Consider the following 24350-nt stretch of genomic DNA (forward strand, 5'->3'; position numbering starts at 1 on the left):
ACATAGCTACCACAATTACCTGGTACCCCTGCACATCGACTCGGTACTGGTCCTCCATGTATATAGCCATGTTATTTTTACTCATTGTTATTTATTATTCACTGTGTATTTATTCCTTGTGTTACTATTTATATATATATATATATATATATATATATATATATATATATATTTATCTTTAACTCTGCATTGTTTGAAAAGGATCCGTAAGTAAGAATTTCACTGTTAGTCTACACCTGTTGTTTACAGGTAGGCCTAATGCCAAATCACATTTAGCAACAGATTCTAATGCTGATGTTTAATGAGCATGTCAAATGTAGGGTATAGCTATTGTTATAATGAATGGAAGAAAGAAAATGGCTTTTATCTAACACAGATGTTGGCCTGGTGAGGTTAAAATAGGCAGGCTGTGCCTTGTCCTCTCTTAATGACTTCCTTCTCCAGACATCCCTATGGCCTACAGTAGCCTAGCACTAGCCTACAACCTGACTGTGGTGACCACTATACTGGCCACCTGCTATGGAACAGAATACTTTGCCATCTAACAAAATACATTATCTATGCATACACGATAGAAGAGGCCGTGATGGAAAGGGGGGGCTGAGTTGTACATGAATGTCAGTGTCCTTCAGCCTCAAATATTCGAAATGTAATTTTTTGTCTCACTGCAGGGGATTGATGAAGTGCATCCAACCAATCATGCTCAGTGAGTTGATTCGAAGCCGTGAGTCACGACGGAAAAGCTGGCACGATGTAAACAGGGGGCGGGTTTGTTTTGCATAACCTGTGTGCGCTCTGCCTATTGGCCTTACCGCGCCGCGTTTGTGTGCCGCGACCACAACTCCATTTCTGTCATTGGGCACCTCATTATGTCAATCTTATCACCAGGCGCGGCGAGCATCGCAATTATCGCGGATGCGTAAAATAAATATGATTAATCCGTTATAGAGGCGAATTTGTGTTCGCTCGTAATAAGGCTTTGAAGTCCATCCGTGCATAACAACGCTACCAAAACATAATTATATACCACAGGATATTCACATTAAACCGATGCTCAGTTACAGCAGGTGGCTTTGCTTGTAGGCTATAATTGCGTATGGATACGGATTTTGGATTGGATCTGCCTGTTCTTCAAACGCCAAGGAATCCTTGAGAAAGGGTAAATGACAAATGGCTATAGATAAAGAATAGAATGAATGCCGTATTTATTGTAAACGTGTTGCCTGTAAGCAAAACACATCATGTTCGATGCAACGCGAATCATTTGGTGTGGGTAGGTCATTCCAAACCTATGGGATTAGACTGTCTACAATTCCATGCACGGTTTTATATTCTGTGCTTTGAGAGTAGGGTTTTATCAAGGACTTCATTACCCAAATGCCCTTGAAGAAAATGGTGTGTGTGCACGGTGTTGGTGGCGAGCAACTGCGCAAAATCCTACTCTGACTGCTCTCTTTCCCTCTCTCTCTCTCGCAGTCGAATCAACCCTTGCTTTGCTTGGGGCAATGTGCGTCTAGATGACAACTACATCAACAAGCACGGTAGCACTGGACTAAAGATATAACCGCCCACTTCCTTCTCTCTCAGTTTGAGCCTCTCACGCCCGCTAGCACTATGGGTAACCGGGGAATGGAGGACTTGATCCCGTTGGTCAACAAGCTTCAGGACGCTTTCAGCGGCATCGGTCAGAGCTGCAATCTTGACCTGCCACAGATCGCGGTAGTCGGCGGACAGAGCGCTGGCAAGAGCTCCGTGTTGGAGAACTTCGTTGGCAGGTAAAGGAGCAGCATCCAAGCACAAATTCATCACTATAGGGCAATAAATAATACTATCTCGTGTTAAGCATGGGGTCGGGGATGTCGTGTCCATCCCCGTCACGTTTCGTTTTTCGAAACGTCTGTGGCGTCCCGATCTTCTTTGCGGCAGGAGCTCGTCTCCATCTTATTTTTAACGCGGATTACTATTTAATAGCCGGCTTTATGAAAAAGGGAGCCAATACCCACTCGAGACTCCAGCCCAATCAGCCAGCCCCATTTAGCCTGTTTCAGTCCCTGAAATCTCAGCATTTGCTTTGAACCATTTGCTTAAACTCATTGAAATGTAAAATGTCCCCCAGTAAAATAGGTAAGGAAATGACTTGTAAGGCCTGGATATATACATTAACACCAGGCAACACTCTTATTACATTAATATGATCAAATCCGTTCTGCTGTCAATCACAAAGAAGAGCTTCCATTAGATTTTCTGCGCTGTGGTATTAAGTGGTACATTATGGCAATGTGGTTGGTACATAAAACAGATACCATTAGATATGGACAGGAGAGTATGGGTTCATAAAGATTGCATATACCTTCAAATATTTTACAGCCATGTGAATGGTGAAGACTGGCAATTGAGGTTAGGTATAGAAGGTTTCCTACTAATCTCCAGGGTCATATTAATCCGTGCACAATGTAGCAAAACATTTTGCAATGGTAAGAAAAATGAGTTTCTTATTGAACAAGGTTCACAGTCCCTCTCTATTTCAGTCTGTTTTCTTCCGTTTTGTGCCTAGAGAATATGACCCAGGTCTAGATAGAAGAAGTGCAGGGTTGTTGGCAGCAGCATCAGTCAAGGCCCAGCCAGCCACCCCTGGGACCTGGGATCCAGCTGAGTAATGGTCCTTCTGTCCAGGGTTGGCTCCCCCACCCACACTGCTTGCCGAATGGACAGCCGGTGTCTGACTCATATTTCCTGCTAGCCCATAGATAAGAGGTCTCAATGTCAATATGTGTTCATTCACTTAGACAACTAGATGACAAGGACCTTAAACATGCATGTAGACACACACACACTTTAAATACTTTATTTGAATCCACCAATCAAATGGACAAAAAAAAGGATCCAAACAGTTCAAAGGTCCCTCCCTGTATGCATGGCAGTCCAGGGTACAGGAAGCACCTCTTTCTCCAAACAGCTAGGCTGCCGAGGACAGCTGAAACAGAGCAGTACCTAGCCAGTTGCTTTGCCCTCGTTTTTGTCAGGCCAGCAATCTGGAGGCCACACACTGCAAGCCTGTGTGCGTGACTGAGACTGCTGAATATCAGCGCCACCAGCTAGCACCTCCACCCGATGCTGCCCAAGGTCAACACACACACGCACACACACACACACTTGCCAGGCCATCATTGTTAATAAGAGTTTGTTCTTAACTGACCTGCCTGGTAAAATAGACACACACATGCACTCTCTCGCCTAGTAGCAGACTGGTATGTACTAAAGTCATCGTTCATTAACGGAGTGCTCTGCTACTTGCCACTGTGCAGCTGTTCATGTTGACTTCTTGTACTTTAGGTCAGAATTGATGACTTTTTTTTTTAGGACTATTTAATTTGATCAGCAGCATTAAGGGGATCGAGTTGTACTCGGGGCTCTGAGGGTAAACTGGACTAAATGTTGTAAGAGCCTGATCACATTTTCAGATCAACATTTTGTTTGCATTCCTAATATCTTCTGTTAGTAAGAAGAGATTCCATTTGGTTGTGTGCTGTGATTTAATTCTACATTGTGTGGTTGTGTGTGTTCAGTATGTGTGAGTCGTTGTACACTATAGCAGTCAGTGGCTGCTGTAGGCCTCCGACTCCTACAGTGCAACACCATCACTGTCACCGTCAACATAGTCTCACATAGCCAGACACCATCTTATTGTCTCATTCGCTCCTGGAAGGCAAGGTTAAATTCAACCCCGCCTCCTCTCTGTGTATCTGTCCTGATTGGCTATCTGTCTGCAGGGACTTCCTGCCCCGAGGCTCTGGGATCGTCACCCGCAGGCCCCTTGTCCTGCAGCTTATCAGCGCCAATGCAGGTAACACACAAACACACACACCCGCACACACATTTGGAATCTAATCTTTGCCTTTTTCTTCACAGAATGGGCAGAGTTCTTGCACTGCAAAGGGAAGAAGTTCACAGATTTTGACGAGGTTCGTCAGGAGATTGAGGCAGAGACTGACCGCATTACCGGGGCCAATAAGGGCATCTCTCCCGTCCCCATCAACCTGCGCGTCTACTCCCCACATGGTAGACATGCACAACCCCTGAACTACTCTCTCTCTCCCATCTCTCATCTCTGTCCCTCTACCTCCTGCACTGCTGAACAATTGTGTATTGTTCATTGTGGGCTGTTGTCCTCACCCTCCTGTGTGTTAGGTAATATTCACCATGACATGTGTCCTCTCTCCTCTGCCTGCAGTGCTGAACCTGACCCTGATCGACCTGCCAGGCATCACCAAGGTGCCGGTGGGGGACCAGCCAGTGGACATTGAGCAGCAGATCAGAGACATGATCATGCAGTTCATCTGCAGGGAGAGCTGTCTCATCCTGGCTGTCACCCCGGCCAACTCTGACCTGGCCAACTCCGACGCCCTCAAACTGGCCAAAGACGTCGACCCCCAGGGTAAGACGTTGATCATTATTGCTCTGTCATATGATGGGGTTACCTATCCGTTGAGATCTCGCAAGGTGTCTGCAATCAAGTCCGCCTGGAACGTAGCCTTTGTGTTGTGACTGGCCTGCCACTGCCTTTTGCCCCTTACCCTTTGACCTCCAGGCCAGCGGACCATAGGAGTGATCACCAAGCTGGACTTGATGGATGAGGGAACAGATGCCAGGGAGGTCCTGGAGAACAAGCTGCTGCCCCTGAGGAGAGGTGGGACATCTGTCTATTACTCACTCTTTCTACCAATATCTCTCTCTTTGTCTTTATCCATCTTTATGTCTAACCAATCTACTTTGGTTATCTTTGGTACCAGCTTTTCTGTTCTATCCTTTGCGAGTACATTTTATTTTGGTTCCATCCCAGTCATGTTTTTTCCCTCATCCATCCGACCATTTGTCTGTGTTTACATTGGAGTGGTTTCACCCTGTCCATCTGTATGTGTTGCCAGGTTATATTGGAGTGGTTTCACCCTGTCCATCTGTAAGTGTTGCCAGGTTATATTGGAGTGGTTTCACCCCTGTCCATCTGTATGTGTTGCCAGGTTATATTGGAGTGGTTTCCCCCTGTCCATCTGTATGTGTTGCCAGGTTATATTGGAGTGGTTTCACCCCTGTCCATCTGTATGTGTTGCCAGGTTATATTGGAGTGGTTTCACCCTGTCCATCTGTATGTGTTGCCAGGTTATATTGGAGTGGTTTCACCCTGTCCATCTGTAAGTGTTGCCAGGTTATATTGGAGTGGTTTCACCCCTGTCCATCTGTATGTGTTGCCAGGTTATATTGGAGTGGTTTCCCCCTGTCCATCTGTATGTGTTGCCAGGTTATATTGGAGTGGTTTCACCCCTGTCCATCTGTATGTGTTGCCAGGTTATATTGGAGTGGTTTCACCCTGTCCATCTGTATGTGTTGCCAGGTTATATTGGAGTGGTTTCACCCTGTCCATCTGTAAGTGTTGCCAGGTTATGTTGGAGTGGTTTCACCCTGTCCATCTGTATGTGTTGCCAGGTTACATTGGAGTGGTTTCACCCTGTCCATCTGTATGTGTTGCCAGGTTACATTGGAGTGGTTTCACCCTGTCCATCTGTGTGTGTGTTGCCAGGTTACATTGGAGTGGTTTCACCCTGTCCATCTGTGTGTGTGTTGCCAGGTTACATTGGAGTGGTTTCACCCTGTCCATCTGTGTGTGTGTTGCTAGGTTACATTGGAGTGGTTTCACCCTGTCCCTCTGTGTGTGTGTGTGTGTGTGTGTGTGTGTGTGTGCCAGGTTATATTGGAGTGGTTTCACCCTGTCCATCTGTGTGTGTTGCCAGGTTATATTGGAGTGGTTTCACCCTGTCCATCTGTGTGTGTTGCCAGGTTATATTGGAGTGGTTACACTCTGTCCATCTGTGTGTGTTGCCAGGTTACATTGGAGTGGTTTCACCCTGTCCATCTGTGTGTGTGTGTTGCCAGGTTACATTGGAGTGGTGAACCGCAGTCAGAAGGACATTGATGGGAAGAAGGACATCAAGATGGCTATGGCTGCTGAGAGGAAGTTCTTCCTGACTCACCCGGCCTACAGACACATGGCCGAAAAGATGGGCACCCCGTGCCTGCAGAAAGTCCTCAACCAGGTAGGCTAACGGACTGACTGTAGACTGACCAGTTAACCTGTAGGAGAGACTCAGTTACTGTTATTACATTCTTGCTATGCGTCCCAAAGCCAGCATAATGGGCTTGCTTAGCAACGTTACATTTAGGGTACATTTTGTGTTGTTGCCATAGCAACTGACCAACCACATCCGTGACACGCTGCCAGCGTTCCGTAGCAAGCTGCAGACCCAGCTGCTGTCTCTGGACAAGGAGGCCGAGGAGTACCGAGGATACCGCCCTGATGACCCAGGACGGAAGACCAAGCAACTGCTGCAGTGAGTCCTTCAGAAAGAAATACGTTTCACAATCAGGGTTGTGGTCAATTTCTTCTCAATTCAGCAAATCAACTGAAATTGCTATTTTGATTTTGTGTGTGTAGGATGGTGCAGCAGTTCTCAGTGGACTTTGAGAAGCGTATCGAGGGCTCTGGGGACCAAGTGGATACTGTAGAGCTCTCTGGTGGAGCCAAGATCAACCGCATCTTTCACGAGCGATTCCCCTTCGAGCTGGTGAAGGTTAGCTAGCTGACTGATGCACGTCTTGTTTCATTTTGGTGCTTGGCTAGAAAACACTCTCATTCTCAATCGCTCTCCCTTTCTCGCTCTCGCTGCCAGATGGAGTGTGATGACAAGGAGATGCGGCGGGAGATCAGCTACGCCATCAAGAACATCCACGGTATCAGGTGGGTGTTTTCCTGTTTACCTCTCTCCTACCACCTTCAACTATCCTCTTCTTCCTCCTACACATCTCCTTTCCTGACTGTTCTCTACTCCTCTTTCTCTCTCTCTCTCTCTCTCTCTCTCTCTCTCTCTCTCCGCAGGACTGGCCTGTTCACTCCAGACATGGCATTTGAGGCCATCGTGAAGAAGCAGATAGTGAAGATCAAGGAGCCGTGTATCAAGTGTGTGGACATGGTCATTCAGGAGCTGATCAACACCGTGCGCCAGTGTACCAACAAGGTAACCTTTTTAGTCAATCAATCCTCATTCTGGTATCCTTTTTAGAATTCAAAAACGTGGTGCGTTTTTAAATGATATTATTTCCTATGATGTGCCGTGATAGGATACGATGTGTGTTTTCAGTTGGATTGCTTCCCTAGACTGCGTGAGGAAACCGAGAGAATTGTGACCTCACACATCCGCGACAGAGAGAGCAGGGCAAAGGACCAGGTAACAACCTACATATCTCACACACACACACACACACACCTCACACATCCGAGACAGAGAGAGCAGGGCAAAGGACCAGGTAACAACCTACATATCACACACACACACACACACGTTCCTCTAAAATTAGTTTCCATTCAAAATCCTATTTTTATCTAACCCTAAACATAACTCTTACCCTAATTATAACCCTAAATCTAACCCCTAAGCTTAAAATAGCCTTTGTCCTCATGGGGACATGGTAAATGTCCCTACGAGGAAGAATTTTCCTTGTTTTACTATCCTTGTGGGGACATTTTGTGGATTTTAGGTCCCCACAAGGATAGAAGAACCAACCCCCCCCCCACACACAGCACAAATGCACACATGGTTATGCAAACAGTGGACTTATTGACCCAGGGGCTAGTAACTACACTGTAAATGAAGCTTCCATGTATTATTGACCAAATCTTTCTGTTTCCAATTGCAGGTGTTGCTGCTAATCGATGTCCAGCTCTCGTACATCAACACCAACCACGAGGACTTCATAGGCTTTGCTAAGTAAATGACTGACCAGGCCTGCCTTTATTGGCCTGTTAATGTTATTACAAAGTGGAGATGGGGGGGGGGGGGACATAGATGCTGAATACCTGCAGATAATACTGTACGGACCTCTCCGTCCCTTGTCTGTTTCCCTCTGTGCTTACTTTCCTATTGCTGTCTGTTTCTGTCTCTCTGCTTCCTCTGCTCCGTAGTGCACAGCAGAGCAGCAAGCAGAGTAACAAGCAGAGCAGCGCTGCGAGCCAGGTCAGCCAGGTGAGACATAGAGGATCTGAAATGCCACACACACGCATGCACGCGCTCCAGAACAAAAGGCCAAGGGTCGCCCACACTCCCAACAGTGGGCTGCAGGCCATATAGGAGGAGACGGGGCCATAGGGACAGTGACTCGTATGCTTCCTGGTTCCTTTGTGTCATTGATTTTGCACACCGTATGTATACTCCTGTACATTCTACGTACGTTATTGCCTTTGTTGTATTGCTTTTTTACATTTCATGTTGATTTTGGGGGACCTTTTGATTGCCTTTGTCTTTTTCAGTTGGATGGTGACACTTTTTTATTATTATGTTGGGTGTGTGTGTGTGTACAAAACAAATGGATGTTTTTAAAGTTTTATTTACCTTTATCACTATGTTTAAACCCCTTCTATGTCATCAAGGTGCCCCCATGCATTTCATCCCAAACCCTTAGTGAGAGTCTGAGCTGCCTTGTTTTGGGCGTCTGGCCTGGTTGGTGAGTATCACGGGTTGGGGTTGGGGTTGGGGTTGGGCTTTGCCTGCTGTCTGTATTTACTCACTGGCCACTGTGTGGCTCCCTCTTGTGGCCACCCTGAGTTGACTGTTTTTATAGCTTTTTCCACGTCTCAAGCCTTTACACTCCTGGGAATTGGCCTATATGGATAGGGGTAAATCAAAATGATTCTTACAAAATACATTTGAAAAGCATACGCATGGTAGCGAATGAAAAGGAACAGTTTGGAGATTCTGGGGAAATGATTTGAACAAAGTTGAGGGCACAACAGTTCAGAAGACTGATTCCAAACAATTACACTGTTGATTTTTATGTGCATTTTATATTTACTGTACTTTTTGCCGCATTTGTTGATAACGAAACGTAAAAATACTCTGGATGAATTCAGTAACTGGGGAAAATGACAAGGGTTTGAGTGAAAGAACTAACGGGTGTCTCCAAGGTGGACACAGTTCCTAAGTCATTTCATTACACTTTTATGACTCAGAAGCTTCTTTAACTAGAATGTGCTTTTTGCAGCTCTCCTAGCTGTGCCGTTCAGGAAGCACACTTGTTTTGCTTTGAACACATTCCTGCATCCCTGCCATCACACAATGACTGGAGTTGTTTACGCAATCCAAAAAAAGGCCCATTATACATAGCAATCTAGGTCAGGTCTGCATCATTTGAAGGCTTGTTCCATTGCCAACATGACTAGCTAAGTTGTCAAATCTGATATTACAGTGTTAGGCATTCACAGGGCAATTCAGAGAAACGGATTGTAATTTTGGTGTGCGTAGGAAGTCATGGGTGCTTTCAGGTCCATGTTCCGCGGTGAATTTTTTTCCCCCACAATAGACAGACATTCTGTTCCGAACAACCCAGGGCATGACGCCATGTCACATTTTATCTGTACATCAGACCTAGTGGTCATAAATGTTGACACTGTGTATGACTTTGTTTTATGATATGAAAATGTGACGTGCACATTTGGACTCGCAGGTGTTTGGCTTGCTCGTACGGCGTCTCATCTTTCAAAACACTCGGTCGTCTTCATTTACAGCATTTCCTCACTCAGACAACAAAGAGTTTGCAAATGTTGCCCAATTAGTAGGAGGGATGGGGGCAACTTCTTGTGGTGCTGGATATCAGAACGGATTTCGGTCAAAATCCATACAGCGCCGTGAGGCCTGAGCTTCACCGTCATGTACAGCATGTTACTGTACACCGAATGCATTCCAATTTATGCGTTTGTCAGTGCACAAACCTGCCATTTTCAACCCGTATTCAGGTACGAGTGTAAAGGGCTACTTATAGTGGCATAGAAACAATCTCAGTTAAAGTTAAATAACTAGGGAACATTACTTTGTTTTTATTCCAGAAAAGCAGAAACCAACAATGTCAAGTTACTTTCTAAAAAAAAAACATAGAGTCAACATCAGTGAGTTGGATGTGTCCTTAGGAGTGGGAGTTGCCAGGTTCCGTTGGTGTTGGATCAAAACCCATAGAGTCAACATCAGTGAGTTGGATGTGTCCTTAGGAGTGGGAGTTGGCAGGTTCCGTTTTGTGTTGGATCAAAACCCATAGAGTCAACATCAGTGAGTTGGATGTGTCCTTAGGAGTGGGAGTTGCCAGGTTCCGTTTTGTGTTGGATCAAAACCCATAGAGTCAACATCAGTGAGTTGGATGTGTCCTTAGGAGTGGGAGTTGGCAGGTTCCGTTTTGTGTTGGATCAAAACCCATAGAGTCAACATCAGTGAGTTGGATGTGTCCTTAGGAGTGGGAGTTGGCAGGTTCCGTTTTGTGTTGGATCAAAACCCATAGAGTCAACATCAGTGAGTTGGATGTGTCCTTAGGAGTGGGAGTTGCCAGGTTCCGTTTTGTGTTGGATCAAAACCCATAGAGTCAACATCAGTGAGTTGGATGTGTCCTTAGGAGTGGGAGTTGGCAGGTTCCGTTTTGTGTTGGATCAAAACCCATAGAGTCAACATCAGTGAGTTGGATGTGTCCTTAGGAGTGGGAGTTGCCAGGTTCTGTTGGTGTTGGATCAAAACCCATACAGCGCTGAGCTTTGAGCTCTGGCATCATTTATAGCATGTTACCGTGTTCCAATTTATGTGCTTATCAGTGCCCAAATCTGCCATTTTTCAACCCACTTGTACGGGTACAAGTGTGAAGTGCCAACTTGAACCCACTCAACTGCTATGGCTGTTAGTTAGCTACTTTACACGGGTTCTGGGTCAGTCAAATACATGTCGAATACTTTCAAATGCTCGGATCTGCATTGATTTAGTTTGCCTGCTATACAATGGGACCAGTAGAATAGTCCCAAAAGCATAAGCTCCAAGCTAAATTAAGCACCCCTTAGAAAGTATTTACCATGATGTATTTGAGCCCGGTGTGGTAGGTTCCATTCATGAGATTGTATCCTGACGTGGTGCCTTAGGTGTTTTAACGGCCCACTTCCTTCCTGTTTCAGGCCTCCTCTCCACCCGCCTCAGGCCTGATTGTAAGAGCAAACGTTTACGTTACGACACTCCCTCATCCCTTTGACCACAGGGGGGTTACCTGTCAGTCAGCCTCCCACTATAAATGGTGTTGAAAAAAATATTTGATTTGTACCAGGACTGAACAAAAATAAGACTTTAGAAATGTGATTTTTGGGTAACCCCCCCCCCTTCTAGGCCATCCGAGACACCTAACTTAATAATCACTCAATCCTTTGACTGCCACTGGCTTGTTGTGTGTACCGGCTAGTTAACACACCTAACACAAACACTGATGTACCTCTAATGCTATAGTGCTATAATGCTAGTATTGTTTGTTTGGGGAATGTAATGAAGCACTAATAACACGATGGACACTTCTTAACGCTGTGACACAGACCTCTGTTTGTAACTTTCAACATAGTGCCTGGAGGCTATCACTGAACACAAATTATGGTTTGGTTTATTTGCAGGTTGATGTTTATTGTCATGAATCTTGCCCTGGAGGCAGAACTGAGCGATTTCTGCTAGTTTGGCCAGCTGGCTATATCGTAAAAATTCATTAAAACAAATCTGTGCTTTTTTTTTAGGGTTAGGCATTTGAGTTAGCAGTGTGGTTGGGTTTAAAATCAGATTTGTGGCTGTGCCAGCTAGTGACCACTCTACAGAGCTGCATCCAGGGCAAGATTCATGACAATAAATGCCAACCTGTGGTTTATTCACAAAGATACACGCTTTCAATATCAATTAATTTGGAGTTCTCACACAACACACTTTCTCATTGCATTTTATTATTCATACATCACTTTTGTGCACATCGGTTCGTGTACATGCAGTAGACTAGCTGGCCAGGTTTGACTGACTATGATTGAAGTAGGATTAGGTACAGTAGATGATGCATCCTTGTGGACATGACAACTCTTCAGTACCTTTTAAAAAATAAAAAAAAACTCTTACTTCCCGGCAATTACACTACCCACCACAACTATGACCCCATCTTTCATCCCCTGAACTCTAACCTCTGCCCCCTGCTCTCTCTACAGGTAATCCGTAAGGGCTGGCTGACCATCAACAACATCAGCATAATTAAAGGTGGAGCTAAGGAATACTGGTTTGTCCTGACCGCTGAGAGTCTGTCCTGGTTCAAGGATGATGAGGTGAGTGAGTTAGTTGACCCTCTTCAGGGTGAGTCAGGTGATGGTGGATTGGAACACCTATTCCCCTGATATTACAGCCCTCCTTTCTGTTTAAAGCTTGGCAGAAGGGTGGGCAGGTCAACAAATGGTAAAATATACATATGCGCTTTGAATCTCTGGCCAATTCCCAAGTGATAAGTATTTTGTTCGTTATCTTTGTAGAGGACATAATATAAACCATACCTTCTGACTACCCACTAAATCACAACTCAACGGTGGTTCCACATTGGCTCTTCAGTGACGTTGCTCTTCCCCTTGCGATGCAGGGTGCTCTTTGATTGGCTGGATGTTGTCATTCATAGCTTGACGGGCTGGTGTCTGTCTGCCTGTCTGTGCCTGCTGTACAGGTTCCAGGATGTTCTGCACAGCAAGTGTAGACAGGCAGACACACAGCAACTCCCGGAGTCAGCCAATCCATGCACTGGTCAGCAGATGACATCACACGGGTAACAAGCAGAACACATGGTTTAAATCGTCTCTATATACAGTACGTGGTCGATACACAGCTAAATTCACTGGACAGAAATCGCTCTCTTTGTCTGTCTTTTTTTTGTTTCCCCCCCTCTTCTTTCTGTCTCTCCACCTCTCCTCGCTGCACTGGGAGTTAAGGCATTTGGTTTTCTTTTGCACAATTGGAACCATCCCAAAGAAAACCACTGCTCTCACACACACACACACACACACACACATGCGACTACACACATCGGCTTTATGACACCTCATTCGACGAGTAATAATTCAAAACGGTAACTCGATGGATCGTAGACATTCTCATGTCGCGTTGACTATTAAAGTAGTTGTTTTACGAATCTCTGACCTTTCGACCAGTGTTAGGGGTAATCTGTTACAAAAGTAACACGTTGTGTAATCGGATTACTTTCATGAGTAACGGCTGGGTAACGTTATTACAGTTACTTTGTCAAGACTTTCAGCATCATGTCTCCACCAGACGCGTGTCTCCATGATCCAATCCCGACTTGTTTCCTCGTTTTAGTTCTTGAGCGAGCGGAGGAAAGCCGTTTTGGAGAAATGTCATAACAGCTGCTGTCCATAGAAATGTAGAGTACGCACCTCTGATCTTTGCCATTGATCGCTTCTGTGATAGCAAAGCCCATAGAGGGCTTTCACATCTAGTGGTAAATGTGCCCTCTGTACATCTCTATGGGTCCCTTTTACGTGCGGTCTATAACCACAACTGGTGGCTCGAGAGAGATTTTGAGTGAAAAGATAAGAAATCTGTGCAGATGTTTGGCTTACATTTTATATATGGCTAATGAAGCAGGACTTGTAGACTAGCACAGGAATGCAGCGCCACAGATGAAAGGAGAAACTAGCGATAAACCTGAGTTAGTAAATAGCTATTTTTGGTAGTGCGCTCGCCATGCTCTCTCCCTCTGACAGTCAGTCAAACGGGGAGATTTTTTGATTTGTTTCATGGAAGTACATGATAAAGTAATGCTTTACTTTCCACACAAAGTAATATTGTAAAGTAACACATGAGTTGTACATTAAATATTACAAAAGTAATAGCACCACTGCTATATTTATTTATTCTCTCTCTCTCTCTCTGACCCCCTCCCCCCTTCTCTTTCTCGTTGCAGTTGGCAGTTTCTCTGAAACTGCACACATTCTTGGCAGGAAAATCACACATTTGTAATCCAAACATCAGCCTCCAATGTTTCAGGGAGAAATAACCTATTAAATGGCAGTATTCCTCCCTCTCTGTTTCTGAACCCAATAGCCCTTCGTTATCCAAACCATCTATCACCAATACAATTCCACAGCCACCCTAATATTACAGTAATCGTGTTCCCAACACCATTGCTAATCCTACAGTAGCATCCCTACCCAATCAAATATTATTCCCTATACAGTACACAACTCCCAATACAGTAATTTACTGTAACACAACCTTACATACATAATAACCCTTATACATCCTTTTAACAGCATCATCCACTAGCCCCACTAAACTACCAAACCACTAGGCCTCTCTAGTTGGTTTATGATATCAGTGAAATAATATTTTTGCTGCTTATTCACACTGGACAGCTGCCACACAATAGTTTGAGCACAGAGTTAAATGATACTATTATCATATTCCATCTATTGACTTTGACTGTATCTTTAGGCAACATTGTTACTGTTACCTCCCAACCTAACGCCAATGAAATACTGGAAGGATGTGTTTTGCATTTGAAACAGGACTTGATGGATGGATTGATCACTTTGCATGACTGTTTGAGCCTATGGTCCTCCCTCTCCCCATCTACTGCATCAGAATCGGGGCTGGATTCTTTGTGTAAAGCTCCAGGAGCCGACACACTTCTATTGCTGTTTATACCGTACATTTAGTAAACCGACTGTTTCAAGGACATTAGAACACATTGGTCTGAGATCTGACTGACTTTTTAACTTTATATAGGTCTTTTTTTTCTTCTTTTTTCTTTGAAACCAATGATGTACATTTATTCCACGAAGGTAAAATAAGTCTTAAATGCAGTCAGAACATTCAAAAAGTACAAAATAGGAACCGATACCCGACACAAAGCAAAGAGATGAGCAAACGGCAGTGGAAGATGGTCGGTGGTGGAGTGTTGATGATCAAACCCACTATGAAACCTCCTTTTGAAAGCCAGTGTTTCCCCAAATGGAAGAGAAGTGCTTCCCTGCCCAGTCTAACCAATGTGCAGACTACTGTACACCAGTATGACAATGAACAGGTAGTCTGAACACTGGGAGGACGGAGCCGGACAGTCTGTCTTAGGCCCCAAAGACATTGACTCTCTGCCATTCCGTAGGCCGTAACGTTTGCTGATCTTTGTCTTCCTTCCTTCCTCCATTTTGGCATCAAGAAGTAGGGATCCCCCCCCTCTCAAACCCCAAAACTTTTCTTTTCACCCGTCTGTGTCGCCTCTTCTCCCCCTCTCTGTCGTTTGTCTGTTGTGTTTCTGCGTGTCGTTCCCGTCACTGTCCGTTTGGGTCATGCCGGCCTTGCAGAGTATCCAGGCTTGACGTGGCACATTCACTCAGACGACCGACCGGGACAGACTGGCTGAGCACTCAGGGAGGGGATATAAAAAAAGAGAGGGGGAAGGAAAAAGAGGGAGAGATGGAGGAAGAGGGAGGGACACGTGTGACCATATATGGGTTGGAGTGACCCCTTGGGGAATACAACCGAAAGAAGTCTGCAATGGTTCTTTTCTCGTTTCATACCTAGTGAGACCCTACAATCCTAGTGAGACCCTACCATTGCTCTGCAGGGGGTCACACATGGACACCTCTGTTGAACCACTTTTTGGAATCCTTCACTTTGTTTCTTCTTCAGGTCTCCCTTTCTTTCTTAACTCCGCTCTGGAAGTTCTTCCCTCCTTCTCTTGCACTCCGTCTCTCTGCGCTGTTAAGCAGTACCAGATGTCGAGTCTTAACGCCAGGCTGTCATTTAATCTCTCGCTCTCTTTCTCCCTCACTCCCTGGAAAATCAGGCAGGAAGTGGGCCTCTGGAAAGTAGAAATATTGAAGAAATCAGAGGGGGAGGGATAATGGAGAGGGAGGGGGAAGAAATGAGATGGCGAGGTTTGATGGAGTGTGTGTGATGGAGAGTTTTACAGTGAATTTGACTCTCTATCAACTCTTTGTACTCACGATTAAAACCATGTCATGCTCAGTGTTATCCTGACCAGCAGACCTCTGCTTGATCCGACGTCCATGCATTCAAATGCACACCACAGTGCATTCCCGGAGTCCCCTGTGTTTCTCCACATCTGTATTTCTCCTCTTTATCGTAGCCAGAACGTTTCCCCCAGCTCTCCCTCCCTTTTCAAACGTACCGTGGAGAACGACCCACACACTAATGACTTCCACATGTCGTCTCCCCCTCCCTGCCCCGCTCTGCCTCCCACTCTCATTCTTCCTCCCACTCCACTCCATCTCCACCTCTGTGCTCCCCCACCCTCTCCCTTGTGCTCCCCCAACTTCACCTCCTTCTCCCTACTCATCTTTCCACATTCCCCTTCTCTCCCTTTCTCCCTGGATCATCGCCCGACTAAGCCAACCTGTTGATTTTAAAAATCAAGCTGAAAAATAAACATAATATGACACACAGAGATCAGATGGTAATCAGAAACGAAGTAAACATTTCCCTAACATGGTTCTTTGCAGTTGCTTGTTTATATTGTAAAAACCTGCTGATGGTACCTCCCTTTCTGTTTGTATCTCAGGAGAAGGAAAAGAAATACATGCTCCCTCTGGACAACTTGAAGGTGCGCGACGTGGAGAAGGGGTTCATGTCCAGCAAGCATGCCTTTGCCATCTTCAACACAGAACAAAGGTCGGGAAACCAGACAGACACATCTTAACATTACTTGTAATATTATGGCACCACTCCTACTTAAAATATTCCTACTTTAGTACCACTAGTTTTAATAATGACGATACATACTGTAGAAGGAGACAGAAACTAGATGGTCTGTTGGGCTCGTTTTCTTCCTTTTTATTTAAAGTGATGAGCCTGCCACGTGGCCCTAAAATGACCCGGAAGCGTAACGAACTTCCTCTTCCCCTCCCCTGTGTTGTGGTCTGACAGGAATGTGTACAAGGACAATCGTTTCCTGGAGCTGGCCTGTGACACTCAGGACGAGGTGGACAGTTGGAGGGCTTCTCTCTTGCGCGCTGGAGTCTACCCCGAAAGGTCTTCTAATGTGAGTGACCACTGCACTGGCCACCAGGGTTGGGGGTCAATTTCAGTTCAGGAAAGTAAACCGAAATGGCTGAATTGAAATGAAATTGACCCCCAACCCTGGTGCCCACCACTGTGACCACTTACCGTGGTGTCACTGCATATTAGCCACTGCAACTTATTGTCCACTTCATCTGCCCTGTTTATCCTGTTCCCTATTACCCATGACTACCCTTCACTCCCTTCCCATGTTGCACTTCTGTTATGTCGTCCATCCTATCACTTCCCAAGTGAGCCATCATATCACTTTATTTTCCCTTTCTCCATCCTCTCTGTCTCAGTGAAGTTTGATGTCACTGTGAAGAGGGTGTAGCGGGCCACAATAGATGTAGGCGACACCTTGTTGATATGCTATTTGATATTTTGTATTTATTTAAGGGTCCCCCATACTGGTCCCCATTAAACAGTACATCATATAATGTTATTTCACCACTACATAATTACAATACAAAATGTACAACACAAACTTCATAATACCACCGTACAACAACCGTGCATGTCTCTATAGTCTCCGCTGTTCCATAAGGTGTATTTTTACCTGTTTTTATATATATATATATATATATATATAGATCTGATTCTACTGCTTGTATCAGTTATCTGATGTGGAATAGAGTTCCATGTAGTCATGGCTGTATGTAGTACTGTGCGCCTCCCATAGTCTGTTCTGGAGTTGAGGATTGTGAAGAGACCTTTGGTGACAAGTCTTGTGGGGTATGCATGGGTGTCCGAGCTGTGTTCTAGTAGTTTAAACAGACACCTCGGTGCATTCAGCTTGTCAACACTTCTTCGAAAAACAATTAGTGATTACGTCAATCTCTCTTCCACTTTGAACCACGAGAGACTGGCATGCATCTATGCTACTGTTATAGTGACTCATTTTTTAAAAAGCCTTTCTTAAGGTTGTTGCTGATGATGTACAGAGCTTTGTGATTCCCATGTGTAATGAAAAGCGCTTTACAAATACAATTTATTATTTTGTCATTTGATGTGCACATGAGTTTTCTACATCTAAAGGTGCAAGCCACAAGATCTGTGTCACTAAATACAGGTGTGTTAACTTAAAGCTCTCTTCCTCCAGGTGGAAAGTGAGGGAGGCGGCACATCTTCCTCGTCCCAGGACAACTTCTCCATGGACCCTCAGCTAGAGCGGAAAGTGGAAACCATCCGGAACCTGGTCGACTCCTACATGGCCATCGTCAACAAGTGCATCCGTGACCTCATGCCCAAGACCATCATGCACCTCATGATTAGTAATGTAAGGGACCTCTGCTCCACGCTGGCGGAATGGTATCGGGCATGGGTTCAAATAGTAGTTGGCGTTTTTTACAAATACTTTCAGCTTTCGCTTGAGCCTGGCTGGTGTGCAACTTTTCACGTGATTCCATTGGTTCCGTTGTGCCAGGCAAGCTAACTCAAACAGGTTCCTGTATAACACTGTGTGACAACCATGGTAAAAAATAGCTTTTATCAAATCATTTGAATGATTGATTGATCCATCAACTCTCTCCCCCGCCACCAGGTGAAGGACTTCATCAACGCGGAGCTGCTGGCCCAGCTGTACTCGGCCGAGGACCAGGGTGCCCTGATGGATGAGTCCCAGGAGCAGGTCCAGAGGAGGGACGAGGTCCTCAGGACCCACCAGTCCCTGAAGGAGGCCCTGGCCATCATAGGAGACATCTCCACCACCACCATCTCCACCCCCATGCCCCCGCCCGTGAACGACTGGCGCGGTGGAGGCGGAAACAGGTAGGCATCCTGGTAGTCCATGGATAATGACTTCCCTAGATATCGAAGTGTAATGTAATGGAGTCAACTATTGGTCGACAGGTGAAGATGTTGGGTTGGCGAGCAGGAGAACCGTGTTTGGAGACTGTCATTTATTTAAATTTTACTTGGAGACTGTTGCAGTCTTATCTATGTGATGTCAAGAATATTTCATGCATGAAAGGGTACTGATGGCCCCCTCCCCCCCAGGTCTCCTCCAAACAGCCCCACTGGTTCCAGGAGGATGTCATCAGGCCAACGCCCTAGTCCCGGAGGAGGGCGAGGGGCTCCACACCCTCCTAACCGCCCAGGACCCCTGGGGCCCTTCAACAACAGTGCTGACAGCCCCCAGATCCCCAGCCGCCCCAACCGGGCCCCTCCCAACATCCCCAGGTGAGGCCAGGGTATCCTACTTTAGGCCTATATGCTCCTGTGTAGCTCAGTTGGTGTGAGCGTGCTAAGATCGTGGGTTCAATTCCCACAGGGATCACATACGAAAAATGTGTGTACTCACTAAGTTGCTTTGACCTTTTGATAAAAAGGTCTGATATACACTGCTCAAAAAAATAAAGGGAACACTTAAACAAAACAATGTAACTCCAAGTCTATCACAATTCTGTGAAATCAAACTGTCCACTTAGGAAGCAACACTGATTGACAATAAATTTCACATGCTGTTGTGCAAATGGAATAGACAACAGGTGGAAATTACAGGCAATTAGCAAGACACCCCCAATAAAGGAGTGGTTCTGCAGGTGGTGACCACAGACCACTTCTCAGTTCCTATGCTTCCTGGCTGATGTTTTGGTAACTTTTGAATACTGGCGGTGCTTTCACTCTAGTGGTAGCATGAGACTGAGTCTACAACCCACACAAGTGGCTCAGGTAGTGCAGCTCATCCAGGATGGAACATCATTGCGAGCTGTGGCAAGAAGGTTTGCTGTGTCTGTCAGCGTAGTGTCCAGAGCATGGAGGCGCTACCAGGAGACAGGCCAGTACATGGAGGAGGCCGTAGAAGGGCAACAACCCAGCAGCAGGACCGCTACCTCCGCCTTTGTGCAAGGAGCAGGAGGAGCACTGCCAGAGCCCTGCAAAATGACCTCCAGCAGGCCACAAATGTGCATGTGTCTGCTCAAACGGTCAGAAACAGAATCCATGAGGGTGATATGAGGGCCCGACGTCCACAGGTGGGGGTTGTGCTTACAGCCCAACACCGTGCAGGACCTTTGGCATTTTCCAGAGAACACCAAGATTGGCAAATTCGCCACTGGCGCCCTGTGCTCTTCACAGATGAACAGGTTCACACTGAGCACATGTGACAGAGGTGACAGAGTCTGGAGACGCTGTGGAGAACATTCTGCTGCCTGCAACATCCTCCAGCATGACCGGTTTGGCGGTGGGTCAGTCATGGTGTGGGGTGGCATTTCTTTGGGGGGCCGCACAGCCCTCCATGTGCTCGCCAGAGGTAGTCTGACTGCCATTAGGTACCGAGATGAGATCCTCAGACCCCTTGTGATACCATATGCTGGTGCGGTTGGCCCTGGGTTCCTCCTAATGCAAGACAATGCTAGACCTCATGTGGCTGGAGTGTGTCAGCAGTTCCTGCAAGAGGAAGGCATTGATGCTATGGACTGGCCCGCCTGTTCCCCAGACCTGAATCCAATTGAGCACATCTGGGACATCCATGTCTTGCTCCATTCACCAACGCCACGTTGCACCACAGACTGTCCAGGAGTTGGCGGATGCTTTAGTCCAGGTCTGGGAGGAGATCCCTCAGGAGACCATCCGCCACCTCATCAGGAGCATGCCCAGGCGTTGTAGGGAGGTCATACAGGCACGTGGAGGCCACACACACTACTGAGCCTCATTTTGACTTGTTTTAAGGACATTACATCAAAGTTGGATCAGCCTGTAGTGTGGTTTTCCACTTTAATTTTGAGTGTGACTCCAAATCCAGACCTCCATGGGTTGATAAATTTGATTTCCATTGATAATTTTTGTGTGATTTTGTTGTCAGCACATTCAACTATGTAAAGAAAATAGGATTTAATATGAATTTTTCATTCATTCAGATCTAGGATGTGTTATTTTAGTGTTCCCTTTATTTTTTTGAGCAGTGTATATGGACATGGAGACACAATTTGGTACCCATAACCAGGGGTAACCCTGAGTTTTTCCTGACCATATAGCTAACCTGACTCAGTTCCCAACATCATGTGTAGACGTTCCATTATCTTAAGCGGAATATTTGAAGGGTTATTAGTTCCAGTAAAACACATTCCAGTGGTTTGTGGTTAAGGAAACAAGGAAGAGTCCACAAGCTCAAGTGTTTCTCTTCGTGCTGAGTGATTAACGAAAATGCTAAATTTTCCTGGTTATTAAACAACGAATTGACCGACGTCAGTTAAATTACTTGAATTCCATTTTTTATTTATATTTTTTTATTTATATGAGTTCAACCTGACGTTTCTCTAGAGAAATCAAATCTTCCATGAGAAATTAAGTCAACAACTATGTGGGACGCCGGGCTGATTTTGGAAGTTAGGCAAATATTCAACTTAGTTCAGCGCAGAAACGTGGTAATTAGTTACAATGACCCTAATCCATTGCACCTGTTCTTTCTGCATGAGAGAGGAATGACGCAACATAACGACGAGAGGGATAGAGACAGCTTGTGAGGTAGCTCTACCCGATGGATTGTTTTAGTAGTTGGTAATAAGCAGCCTTGAAAGTATGCCTTATCTACATTGACGAACTAGTAAAATTATTTTGTCAGCCAGCTAGCTACTTACTAGCCTTGCTAAATAGAATGACTCGTTCAATGGGGAGCACAGAGATAACGTTATATGGTTGTCTGGTTGGCTAGCTGCTTCTGCCTGAGCAGAGATGAGATGATGACTGTAAGAAATGACAAATAAAATCCTAAAATAAAACAACGGAAGTAATATACACAACTGAATGTATTTTTTAAAATTAAAGTTAGAACTAATGTGATTTCCTGTTTTTAACCCATCTTAAACTATCTGCTTCTCTTCCCTCACTCTTCCTCCCTCCTCTCACTCTTCCCGCTCACTCGCTCTCCCTTTCTGTCATCCTTTGGCCTCTAAACACTACTGCCCTCCCACCCTCCCTTCCTCTCCACCAGTAGGCGACCCCCTCCTTCTCCAACAAGAAATATCCCCCCATCATAAGCAAGGAGCTTGCGATCTCTAATGGGACTAGTGTTCATCTCCTAGCTCATCCTCCAGTGCTCATCCTTCCCCTATCCTCCCCAAGCCCCTCTATCTCTCTCTCCTTGGTCTTTACCCCCCCCACCCCCACCCCAGTGCAGACATTGAACCCTTTGCCCTCTGACCTCAGGCCAGGTGACGATCAATGTCCATGTATTTATGTACAGTATGGTGCTTGTCTTGTGGTGTGTATATATCTCTATGTGCGCTTGTGCTCGCCTGTGGTCCAGGTTTTCTTAGCAGATTCAGTTCCGACTGGGTTCCAAACCCTAGAACTTCCATCTCCCTTACCTAGAACACAACCTGCGTAGAACCCCTCCACCCCAGCTGCTGCTTCTCTACATATCTATGCTCAGCAGTGGCACTGCCCTACCAATTCCAAATGCGGCATGGCACATAGGCTGCTTTTGCTGCACGTACTTGTGTGTATGTGGGAGGCGGAAAAATTGGCCTATATATATATATATGCCAAGTTCGTTTTAGTATTATATATTACACATTGTACAACACCCCCTTTCTGTATGTTTTTGCCTAGGTGTTCTTCTCTTAGAGACGAAAGGGTGTGTGTGAGAGAGTGTAAGTGTGCCTGTGTCAACCCCGTGTGCATGTATTGTCTGTCTGCACGTTTGTTGCTGTTTTTAAGTTTTATTTGTTTTCATGGTCCAAGCTGTTAATAAATCAAGACCCTTGAGAGTAATTTGATGTTGGATCACTGTGTGATTTATTTTTTTTTTTGTTCCTTCCTGTGTTGTAGTAGCAGCCGCAGCAGCCGATACACATATAACAAGGCTGAGGACCAGTACCAACAGTGTATTGTTTCACACACAACCGCCGCAATAAATGCACTTAACCCTGTCAATGGAGTCTGGTATGCCTGTGTATCTGCTGTATCGGTGGTCATCTTCCTCACGCCTTTTTTATTTTATTTTTTAAGCTCAAACTCAGAGGCTGGCTGGAAAGATGGAGGGAGGCTATTCCCAACACAAAGACAGACACAAGTTCACCGATATTACTTCGCCTACCACAATTATGGGGATACACATATCCCTGTATGACTGAGAACATGGTGACATGTTCCATTTAGCCTTTTCCTCGGGTTGGGTTGAAGCCCTCCCATGTTCCTGACAGATCACAGGTCACTTCAGAACTCTCTCTCAATGTGTAAAACCTTTTCTCCTCTCACTCACCACCTCTCCTTCCCCAGTCCTGAGTCCAGTCAGCCGCTGTGCCAGAGCTTAAGGTGGATTTCTCTAAAGTGTTCTCTGTCAGTATGTTATTGTGTATGTGGGCCTGTCCTCTTTTGAAACTGTTTTCTGCTGTGTGTGTGTGTGTGTGTGTGTGTGTGTGTGTGTGTATATACACATACAAACATAGGTATGATTGAGAACGGTTGACTATAATGACCTTGTTACAATCTAGCACTCTCCGTGTCTCTAGTAGCATCTCACTCTACTTTATCTGGAAATTAGATCTGGAAATTAGACCACTTCAATGGCATGATTTTACAAGTCTGTCTTGCCAACGCTGATGGTAGAGGAAATGATACAATATCAAGCAGAACATCAACGAATGGTATGAAGATATCTTGCCTGTAGGAGGGTATAGATGGACGTAAGGAGTAATTGGGGAATTGAGTTGCAACAACGGTGGTTATTTTATTTGTGTGTCTCTCTCTAAAATAAACTCTCTCTCCTCTCACTTTCCATTTGTTCATAGTGTTTCTCTTCAAAAATACATTTCTAACCCCTTGCATGCCAACCCCTTAGCCCCTCTATAACTATAAACAGTAGCTGAACATACAAGTTATTAAGTTCTTTCAAAGGACCTTGACTGCACTGCACATCGTACTAAGACGGCGGGTTTGTTTGAATTGAATCAACGGATTTATATTGTGGTGTGGTTCTTGTATTAGGCGATCACCTTACCCATAATCCATGATGATACGCTCAGGAACAGTATACATATTCCTCTAGAGATGGCGATGGATAGCCATAACTAACTGCAGGCCTACAATTGAAGTTTAATTCCGGAAAGCTATACATCTATTTTCAGCCATGTTGGTAAATGACCTTTTTTATTGTTTTAAAGAACTTCTATTGGTACGTTTTGTCACCATCTAATCATGGCACGAGGTGGTCAATGACATATGTATGAAAAATGATCACTTGATGGTTTTATTTCGGAGAGACGTTTTGTTGCAAAATGCTATACTGTTATATCTGCCTCAGTCCGAGTAAACTAAGTTTTACAGTCAAATGTTATAACTACATTTTTTAAATAAAGTACAAATGATACATTTGTGACATCAATATAAAAAATATAAAATAAAGTTTTTAAATGAATCAATTCAGTAATATGAGATCTATGTAGAAATGTACATTTGATA

The 24350-nt window shown here is 45.1% G+C and overlaps 1 protein-coding gene across 6 annotated transcripts; it reads left to right on the plus strand.

Moving 5' to 3' along the window:
* Nucleotides 1-885: 885 nt before the first annotated feature.
* LOC115102912 (dynamin-3-like) lies at nucleotides 886-23662 on the plus strand. Of its 6 annotated transcripts, XM_029623349.2 has the most exons (22): nucleotides 886-1159; nucleotides 1477-1775; nucleotides 3771-3844; nucleotides 3910-4059; nucleotides 4232-4435; nucleotides 4589-4687; nucleotides 5929-6089; nucleotides 6241-6383; nucleotides 6488-6623; nucleotides 6723-6790; nucleotides 6929-7067; nucleotides 7191-7277; nucleotides 7747-7817; nucleotides 8012-8072; nucleotides 12077-12190; nucleotides 16450-16559; nucleotides 16815-16929; nucleotides 18049-18225; nucleotides 18490-18716; nucleotides 18945-19127; nucleotides 22500-22540; nucleotides 22719-22823. In XM_029623349.2, the coding sequence occupies exons 2-22, from the start codon at nucleotides 1615-1617 to the stop codon at nucleotides 22802-22804; spliced, it is 2607 nt and encodes an 868-aa protein (XP_029479209.1). In that variant the 5' UTR covers nucleotides 886-1159; nucleotides 1477-1614; the 3' UTR covers nucleotides 22805-22823. The 6 variants fall into 6 exon arrangements, with proteins under 6 accessions (XP_029479209.1, XP_029479207.1, XP_029479210.1 ...); XM_029623347.2 differs by lacking the exon at nucleotides 22500-22540 and having other exon boundaries at nucleotides 22719-23662; XM_029623350.2 differs by lacking the exons at nucleotides 22500-22540; nucleotides 22719-22823 and adding an exon at nucleotides 22899-23662.
* Nucleotides 23663-24350: the final 688 nt, after the last annotated feature.

Source organism: Oncorhynchus nerka, linkage group LG20, assembly GCF_034236695.1.
Source record: "Oncorhynchus nerka isolate Pitt River linkage group LG20, Oner_Uvic_2.0, whole genome shotgun sequence".
In the NCBI taxonomy this organism is placed as follows: Eukaryota; Metazoa; Chordata; class Actinopteri; order Salmoniformes; family Salmonidae; genus Oncorhynchus; species Oncorhynchus nerka.

Excerpts from the sequence above, each read along its gene's own strand:
- LOC115102912 (XM_029623347.2), top strand. The coding sequence starts at position 1,615 with ATGGGTAACCGGGGAATGGAGGACTTGATCCCGTTGGTCAACAAGCTT. Across the intron at positions 16,560-16,814 it reads ATCTTCAACACAGAACAAAG|GAATGTGTACAAGGACAATC; the intron begins GTCGGGAAACCA and ends GTGGTCTGACAG. Across the intron at positions 16,930-18,048 it reads ACCCCGAAAGGTCTTCTAAT|GTGGAAAGTGAGGGAGGCGG; the intron begins GTGAGTGACCAC and ends CTCTTCCTCCAG.